This window comes from Lycium barbarum, chromosome 12 (genome assembly GCF_019175385.1).
Source record: "Lycium barbarum isolate Lr01 chromosome 12, ASM1917538v2, whole genome shotgun sequence".
Classification (NCBI taxonomy): Eukaryota; Viridiplantae; Streptophyta; class Magnoliopsida; order Solanales; family Solanaceae; genus Lycium; species Lycium barbarum.
In genome coordinates this window covers 72273592-72283483 of record NC_083348.1, presented here as the reverse complement: position 1 = coordinate 72283483, position 9892 = coordinate 72273592, and the positions used below count along the sequence as shown (strand labels likewise).

The 9892-nt window shown below is 33.4% G+C and overlaps 1 protein-coding gene across 1 annotated transcript; it reads left to right on the top strand.

Moving 5' to 3' along the window:
• Positions 1-6937: 6937 nt before the first annotated feature.
• LOC132621840 (phosphoserine aminotransferase 2, chloroplastic-like) lies at positions 6938-8529 on the top strand. Its single transcript, XM_060336292.1, has one exon. It carries the CDS (start codon positions 7030-7032, stop codon positions 8293-8295), a length of 1266 nt encoding a protein of 421 aa, XP_060192275.1. The 5' UTR covers positions 6938-7029; the 3' UTR covers positions 8296-8529.
• Positions 8530-9892: the final 1363 nt, after the last annotated feature.

Genomic DNA, 9892 nt, shown 5'->3' with positions numbered 1-9892 from the left:
TTTCTTTCTCGGTGGTTTTTTGGCTTTTTGAGTCTTTTCGGATTGATTTTGCTTGCTTTCTTAGTTGTTTCAACGAGATTGTTACGTGAATGAATCTCTGTACCTTGAAATTGACCCAACACGGACTTCTTGTTTCATAAGAGGGGGATGTCCATTTGTGTTTGAAGAAAGCTTGACAGTCCTTGCATTAGACAAAAAAGTCTAAGTTCAGGCATTGACAATCTCAAATTTTAGATTTTTCATTCATAATTATCATTTCGTGTCGCTCATGGTTTCCTCAAAGTGCAGTTGGTTGCATATTTTTTGTACACATTGCTTCTCGACTCAGTAAGCGTGTAATAGATTTTACCTGAAGTTTGCCAAACACTAGCTTAAATGGTAAGGTGAAAACTCAGTATTGATGCATAACCTACAAGATAACAGAGAGGTAAAACTTGCTCGAACCTGCTGTTTTTGTCAAGTCACATTAATTTACCACATAATTAAGTGACTCGATAGCATGAAAATATTATGTACAAACAGGGGTGCATTTAGAGGGTGGGGACCCGAACACCCTCGGCAAAAAATTACAGTTTATATATGATAGATTTTCTGTGATTATACATATATTATTTAACTTTTGAATACCTAAACAAATGCAAAAGGTCTAGCATCCTATGTTAGATTCCCAGGAACAACATTAGTCTTTATATTTAGCTTTTGTTGTTTTTTTCTGAACCCCTGAGTAAAAATCCTAAATCCGCCTTTGTGTACAAAGTACAAACACACAGGTAAATATTTTTTAACTTGGTTCAAGCGTCGTATATTGTGTAATAATGGGTTCTATTACCAAATAAAAGGCCGTAGATATATATCCTCCATAAAATCATTTTAATGGTCCGCAAATCATGTTCTCTATCTTTCTACAAGCTCATTAAAGAATAGTTCCTTAAAAGTGAAAAAAGGAGTTCTTCTTAATTCACAAAAGACACTTTTATTTTGAGACACCTTTTTTTTTTTTTTTTTTTTTTTTTTAACTTTAATCTGGTAATATGACAAAGATTTTATTCCCTGTTTGTATTATGATACTTTTGAGCTTCTTTAGTAAGTACCTTTGCTAAATACTTTCGTTTGATTTCTAGCTTTGATGTTTGAAAAGCAAATTTTAAAACAGACATAAAAGAATGGTTGAGATTATGACAAGAAACGTGATTTTAGTGCAAGGTTTTTATCTAATCGGCCATTTTTCTTTTCTTTCCTTCCATGGACTAGCAGAAGGAAGTGGTACATGCAATGGAAACTTTTTGCTCGTCAAATGAGAAAACAAGTCCTTGGAGGGCAAGTATTTTGGTGAAAGATTTATATATAAAAATAAAATTTTAGATTTTTCATTCATGTCAAGTCACATTAATTTACCACATAATTAAGTGACTCGATAACATGAGAATATTAAGATCAGAAAGTTTATGTACAAACAGGAGTGGATTTAGAGGGTGGGGAGGGCGGCAAAAAATTACAGTGTATCTGTAGATTTTCTGTGATTATGTACATATATTAACTTTTGAATATCTGAACAAATGCAAAAGGTATAGCATCGTATGTTCGATTCCCAGGAACAACATTAGTTTTTATATTAAGCTTTTGTTGTTTTTTTCTTAGTAAAAATCCTAGATCCGCCATTGTATACAAACACACACAGGTAAACATTTTTTAACTTGGTTCAAGCGTCATATATTGTGTAATTTCCTGTAATGGGTTCTATTACCAAATAAAAGGCCGTAGATATATATCCTCCATAAAATCATTTTAATGATCCGCAAATCCACTCTTTTTCTCTATGTTTCTACAAGCTCATTAAAGAATAATTCCTTAAAAGTTAAAAAAGGAGTTCTTCTTAATTCACAAAAGACACTTTTATTTTGAGACACTTTTTTTTTTTTTTTAACATTAATCTGGTAATATGACAAGATTTTATTCCCTGTTTGTATTATGATACTTTTGAGCTTCTTTAGTAAGTACCTTTGTTAAATATTTTCGTTTGATTTCTAGCTTTGATGTTTGAAAAACATTTTTTAAAACAGACATAAAAGAATGGTTGAGAACTTGAGATTATGACAATAAACATGATTTTAGTGCAAGGTTTTTATTCTAATAAACTATTTTTCTTTTCTTTCCTCCCATGAACTAGCAGAAAGGAAGCGGCACATGTAATGGAAACTTTTTGCTCGTCAAATGAGAAAATAAGTCCTTGGAAGGCAAGTATTTTGGTGAAAGATTTATTTAAAAAAAATAAAAAATGGAGACCAATTGCCAATCAAACTCTAGAGACGTGACGCAAAAGCATATGCCAATTGCCTAAATAGCTATTCGATAAATATGTTTTTACATTCAATATTTGCAATCAATTAATATTTCAATATAGCCAATAAAAACTATAATATGAATAAAATTGTGAAACCTCAGTTTCACTGACTTTATGAGATCTAACATTTGTCACAACATTAGTGGCTTAGCTCTTCGCACTTCCCGCATGTTTTTTTATTTATTTATAGAGAATTTAGTTTTTTGGTTTGCTCCCCTATGTGGGAGTCCGGAGCCTAAAGGGCACAAAAATATTCAAATTAAACCAAATGGGGTGCTCCTTTTCACAATATATCAAAAGGGGTATAACGTGGAAGGGTCAACGTTATACCCCAAAAGTTTTTTCAATTGTCAGACCCCAAAAAAAAAAAAAAAAATTACAATGGTAAAACGTTGGCTTTTACAAAAATCAATTCTTGTAAAACGTTGGCTGGCCAACGTCTTACAAAAACTGATTTTTGCAAAACGTTGGCTAGCCAACGTCTTACAAGAATTCATTTTTGTTTGACATTGGCCAACCAACATTATACAATTACATGAAATTTAAGTTTGGCTCGCTATTTTTTATAAACAATCATACTTGTTTGGCTGGCTGTTTTTTTTATAACAAACAATTTACGTGATTTTTTATTTTTAAACTTAAACATACACCACAAGTCATATAATAATTAACTCAAACAAATATTTTAACTCATACAATAATTAAAAATGTGTGATATATGTGAATACTAAAAAATAATATGAATAAAATTGTGAAACCTTAGTTTCACTGACTTTATGAGATCTAACATTTGTCACAACATTAGTGGCTTAGCTCTTCGCACTTCCCGCATGTTTTTTATTTATTTATAGAGGATTGAGTTTTTTGGTTTGCTCCCCTACGTGGGAGTCTGGAGCCTAAAGGGCACAAAAATGTTCAAATTAAACCAAACGGGGTGCTCCTTTCCACAATATACCAAAAGGGGTATAACGTGGAGGGGCCAACGTTATACCCCAAAAGTTTTTTCAATTGTCAGACAAAAAAAAAACAAATTTATAATGGTAAAACGTTGGCTAGCCAACGTTTTACAAAAATCAATTCTTGTAAAACGTTGGCTGGCCAACGTCTTACAAAAACTGATTTTTGCAAAACGTTGGCTGGCCAACGTCTTACAAGAATTCATTTTTGTTTGACATTGGCCAACCAACGTTATACAATTTACATGAAATTTAAGTTTGGCTGGTTGTTTTTTTATAAACAATCATACTTGTTTGGCTGGCTGTTTTTTTTTATAAAAAACAATTTACGTGATTTTTTATTTTTTAACTCAAACATACACCATAAGTCATAGAATAATTAACTCAAACAAATATTTTAACTCATACAATAATTAAAAATGTGTGATATATGTGAATACTAAAATATAAGTTAAATTAACGTCACACATTATCTGTATAGTAAATGTTAAATTAAATACGTTATTACACGGCACAAGACATATTATATATTCTTGGAAGATTACATAAGAAAACAACAATCGTACAACTTAGGAAAAAAAACATAAAAACCAACAAGCAACAACAATTACTGATTTCTGTCGAGGCAACGATTCTTGTTATGACCTGTTTGCTTGCACGTACTACACTTCCTAGCCATGTGAGCAAGAGCTATATCCATTTCATTCCTCCTTCTAGTTATACTCCGCGCTCCTGAAGTTCGCTCATATTGCAAACACTGAATACGAGCGAACTTCAGGAGCGCGGAGTACAACTAGAAGGAGGAATGAAATGGATATAGCTCCTGCTCGCATGGCTAGGAAGTGTAGTACGTGCAAGCAAACAGGTCATAACAAGAATCGCTGCCCTGACAGAAATCAGTAATTATTGTTGCTTGTTGGTTTTTATGTTTTTCCTAAGTTGTACGATTGTTGTTTTCTTATGTAATCTTCCAAGAATATATAATATGTCTTGTGCCGTGTAATAACGTATTTAATTTAACATTTACTATACAGATAATGTGTGACGTTAATTTAACTTATATTTTAGTATTCACATATATCACACATTTTTAATTATTGTATGAGTTAAAATATTTGTTTGAGTTAATTATTCTATGACTTGTGGTGTATGTTTGAGTTAAAAAATAAAAAATCACGTAAATTGTTTTTTATAAAAAAAAACAGCCAGCCAAACAAGTATGATTGTTTATAAAAAAACAACCAGCCAAACTTAAATTTCATGTAAATTGTATAACGTTGGTTGGCCAATGTCAAACAAAAATGAATTCTTGTAAGACGTTGGCCAGCCAACGTTTTACAAGAATTGATTTTTGTAAAACGTTGGCTTGCCAACGTTTTACCATTATAAATTTGTTTTTTGTTTTTTTTGGTCTGACAATTGAAAAAACTTTTGGGGTATAACGTTGGCCCCTCCTATGTGGTCGGCCTTCTTATTAGTCTGCCTCCTTTCTCTTAATGGGTATATCAATACCTGACCTCCAATTTTGATTACGTTGTTCACCATATATATATATATATATATATATATATATGATTTTTCATTTTTTTTTTCCGTTTTCATATTGAAAAAGTAATAAGAATGAGAGGTAATTAAGCTTTTTATCATCCTGGCATCGAGTTATTTTTCCGCAGGACCTCCCCTATAATATCGTCATCGCAGTAGAGTTTAACCACCAAGTTCGAGATGGATTGGTGTGATTCCTCTACGCCTAGGACACCAGGATATCGAACCATGAACGAAGAAAGGCATGAGAGAAAAAACATATTGGCTAGTGATTGTGAGGCTCCAGTTCTTGACTGGAGGGGACCTCTCCCCAAAAACCCGTCCTTAGTTCAAATTGTAGGCTGCAACTCGCCTACATGAAGCCGGAATCACTAGTAATCGCCGATCAGCCATACGGCGGTGAATTCGTTCCCGGGCCTAGTACACACCTATATATAAAACACATCCATATAAAGTTTTTATAACTCTTGAACTCTAATTTAATACTGAAAAATGGTCTTGACTTCTTTTTACCAACCTCACTAATACGACATCGAACTCAGTCCTTTTAGACTTTTAAGTGTTTCACCTACCTTTTGGGGCCCTCCAGCTCACCAAAATCCTTCCTGTGATTAAATCACAGTATACACTATGCATGTTCGAGTTTAGTAGGGTCATGTAGTTGCTATCCTATGGGCTTTTCCTAGTTACATGTTAGCATGAGGAGATGCACATTAAAACGGGTACTAAGTTGAAAGTTCAATAAAGTTTGGACGAATCAAAACAGAGTGAATAATGAACCACGATTTAATTCGACTAAAGGTTGCTTGAGTATAAAATTGAGTCAACATAGGCTAAAATATTTATCATAAATCTAAAAACAATTTTTTCATTTGTTTTTGTTATTTATATCAACTTCTTTTCTGTACTGAGAGAAAGTTAATGAAATCGTCGATTTCTTTTTTAAATTTTTGATTGTTTTCTTGTTAATCAATTTAAGCTACCTAGATATGACGTATTTGTTACCAACTTACCGAAACTTCGACAGATGGAATGTATTACACATATATAAGCTAAATTTGACACCATTAAATAGAGTCGAACACGCGGCTAAATATGTATTTATATTTATAAAAGTTTTGCAAAGAAAAAAAAAAGAGTATCTAGCGAATCTGAATTAGCAATTCGGTTACTAGACACCGGATGAGGTAAAAAAGATATGGTTATTCAAAAGAGTCCTAAAAATATGTGGTACACTCATTTAAAATTTCGAATCTATTACTAAAAACTTATAATCTAATAATATTAGTGGGAATCTTCTATACAATAGTCGTGGTTAGATTTTCCCTTTTTCATTTCCCCTCCTCCTTTCATGACCCCTGTGTAACGAAATTAATTATTTTTATCATATAAAAAAGTAGAAAGAATGCCGAATCTGCTTTATAGGGAGCACTAATTAACTATGTCTATGTGATGAATAAAAACAGATTTTCATTATTAATTAAAAAAATAAACGAATTCGAGTCCTAGATCTGAAATTGCTTTTGACAAGAGTTGTTTTACATCCAAAATCTCAATTTTAGGTACGAATTTGGATTAGCCAAACCTCAAAATAGGAATTGAACGTTGGTATGAACAAAAATTTTGAAAAAACTTATCAAATAAAACAATAACATACCCAGTTTAAAAAATCGGGTTCGAGCTTTAGGCATGCAGTCACTTTTGATAGTAGGTGTTTTAATCCAACGTCTGGACATTTCGACATGAATTCAGAGTAATCAAATCTCAAAACAAATATTGGACAATGAGTAGGAACAAAGATAAAGAAAAAAAAAACTCATCAATTATTTCTAAAAGTTTCCACCATCACCGTCCTTAATTAAAAATTTCAGATTTGAGTTATGGTTCAGAGTCGTCTTTATGAGGGGGTATTTTTACCCTTCAAAATGAGACTTTTCCATATGAATTCAAATTAATCGATCCCCAAAACAAATACCAACAAAATAAGCATAAGAAATTAAAAAAAAAAAAAAAAAAAAAAAAAAAAAAAAACTCACCAAATCTAATTTCACAAAATGTCCACATTTCCCTAATACTGCTTGTATAAATTCACACCAACTCCCCCTTTTTCCCCTGCATCTCTCAAACCCTCTCAATACAACACACACCCAAAGCCAAAAAACCAAACAAAAACAATCTTTACCAGCCATGGCTATGTCAGCTGCCACCACCCAATCTTTCCTCCTTAATAACAACAACAAAACCACCCACCATAACCACCATACCCTCAAATCTACCACCTACCCCACCACCACATACAAATCCATTTCCATAACCTGCTCCGCCGCCACAACAACCACCACCCCCCTCACCCCCACCACCTCAGATCGGGTCTTCAATTTCGCTGCAGGACCCGCCACCCTCCCAGAAAACGTCCTCCTTAAAGCCCAATCCGACCTCGTAAACTGGCGTGGATCAGGCATGTCTGTCATGGAAATGAGCCACCGTGGCAAAGAATTCCTTTCCATTATCCAAAAAGCTGAATCAGATCTCAAAACCCTCCTTAACATCCCCGAAAATTACCATGTTTTGTTCCTACAAGGTGGGGCCACCACCCAATTCGCCGCCATTCCTTTAAACATATGTTCACCAAATGACACCGTTGATTACATCGTAACAGGTTCTTGGAGTGATAAAGCTTATAAAGAAGCTGTTAAATATTGCAAGCCTAATGTTATATGGAGTGGCAAATCTGAAAAATATACCAAGATTCCAGGTTTTGATGGTTTACAACAAAGCCAAGATGCTAAGTATTTGCATATATGTGCTAATGAAACTATTCATGGTGTTGAATTTAAAGATTATCCAACACCCATTAATGAAAAAACCATTCTTGTTGCTGATATGTCATCAAATTTCTGTTCTAAGCCAGTCGATGTGTCTAAATTTGGTATTATTTATGCTGGTGCACAGAAAAATGTGGGTCCATCTGGTGTTACAATTGTGATTATAAGGAAAGATTTGATTGGTAATGCACAGGAAAGTACACCTGTTATGTTGGATTATAAGATCCATGCTGAGAATAATTCTTTGTATAATACACCACCTTGTTATGGGATTTATATGTGTGGGCTTGTTTTTGAAGATTTGTTGGAACAAGGTGGATTGGGTGAGGTTGAAAAGAAGAATAAAAAGAAAGCTGAGATTTTGTATGATGCTATTGATTCAAGCAATGGGTTTTATAGGTGTCCAGTTGAGAAATCTGTGAGGTCTTTAATGAATGTGCCATTTACATTGGCTAAACCTGAATTGGAAGGTGAGTTTGTGAAGATAGCTGCTGGTGAGAAAATGGTGCAGTTAAAGGGACATAGGAGTGTTGGTGGAATGAGAGCTTCAATATACAATGCTATGCCTTTTGCTGGTGTTGAAAAGTTGGTAGCTTTCATGAAGGATTTCCAAGCTAAGCATGCTTGAATTTTATTTTATTTTATGCTTTTGGCTTTTAATATTTTGCAACCCTTTATAATTATGTTATGTTGGTTTATTTTGAGTTAAGAGTCGAAATGATGCTGAATCTGTAACGGGAATGATACTTAAGCATGTGTCGGTGCTTATTGATTCTTGTGTACTTCTAGGAGTTTGTTTAGAAATATGGAAACTATTATTAGTACTAGTAGAAGTTTAATGAAAAATATATTTTCTTTTGTTTTTTTGGTTCATTGTTGGGCAATACTCTACTTTATGAGGGAAAATGCAGTATGGTTAAGTAAAGCTGAAATCTTGGCAGACTGTATGACGATTTTTTCTGTTTAAATATTGGACGTGCCATGTTAGTATTTGTTAATGTTGCTGAATCATGAGAGAGCAGCACACCTTAGATTCCCCTGTTTTCAACCATTGTTGACTTCTAACTTGTCCCATAGTGTTATATTCCCATCGATTGCTGCTTGGGACCTGTTTTGTGTAGGTATAGAAGCTATATTCTAAAATGAATATTTACGCAAACTTTGGTTAAGTGGAGTTGCTAATAACACCATCTGCCAAGGGGATTGGTAGGAAGGGGTTTATAGAAAGGAGTACTGATTAAAGGATGATTAGCTAAATATCCTTGAAAATGATATTTGAACAAAAAATGGATCGAACATTTCTTTTTGTACGTGAAATTTTGTATATACCAAGTCAAAACTGTTTGAAATCACAAACAAAATGGCAAAGGATCACTGAAAAATGATGCGTGTTGAGTGCCCAAGGGGATAGATAGCAAAGGAGGAAAATACAGGAACTCTGGGTAGAGTTACTCATACCTGTGTTGCTAAAAGCAGCAAATAGACAAACACAGTAAAATAATCAAGGTGCATGCAAATTCTGTTGAGCATCGTTATAAGTTCTCTTGAAACACTAAAATGGTAAGACTCCTCTCAAAAAGCACCCCAAGCACAAAAAAAAAATTGAGACTTGTAACTAAAGACTTATTTGAAAAAAAAAAAAAAAAAGTTGGTATTACAAACCTCAGATTTTTAAAATAAACAATATCATTAAGTTGTGTGTATTGAAATACACTATTACAATTTATTAAACTTATTTGTCAAATAGTATAAAATCGATGAAATACCTCTCAATTATTGTAGTTGGAATATCTAGAATTATTCTTGTTAATGTTGTATGTGAAAGTTGCTAATCTTAAATGATTTGCGGCATGTTCTTTCCCTTCAGGTAAGAAATTTCAAGGGTAAGTTACGTAAAGACAAGACTCAACATTCAAGAACCAATCGTTGTCTATATCATACCACCAACCTCAACTATAACACAAGACAGTGACGGGAGCTTTGCAAGTTATAACGTGCTATATTTAATTGCTTGAATTTTTCAGATCTAGTATATGAGTCCAAAACGTGGTTGCCAATTCTTTGTAGCGTGTTCCTGGTTTTAGATAATTAAATGCTAGACTATATGCTCCCTTGACCGACAAATAGAGTAATATTTTATAGTGGCTAATGCTGAGGGAAATTGCCCAACAGTAAGATCGCTTGTTTGCCAGTTACAGCAAGGAAGCAATGACTCCAAAACTAAT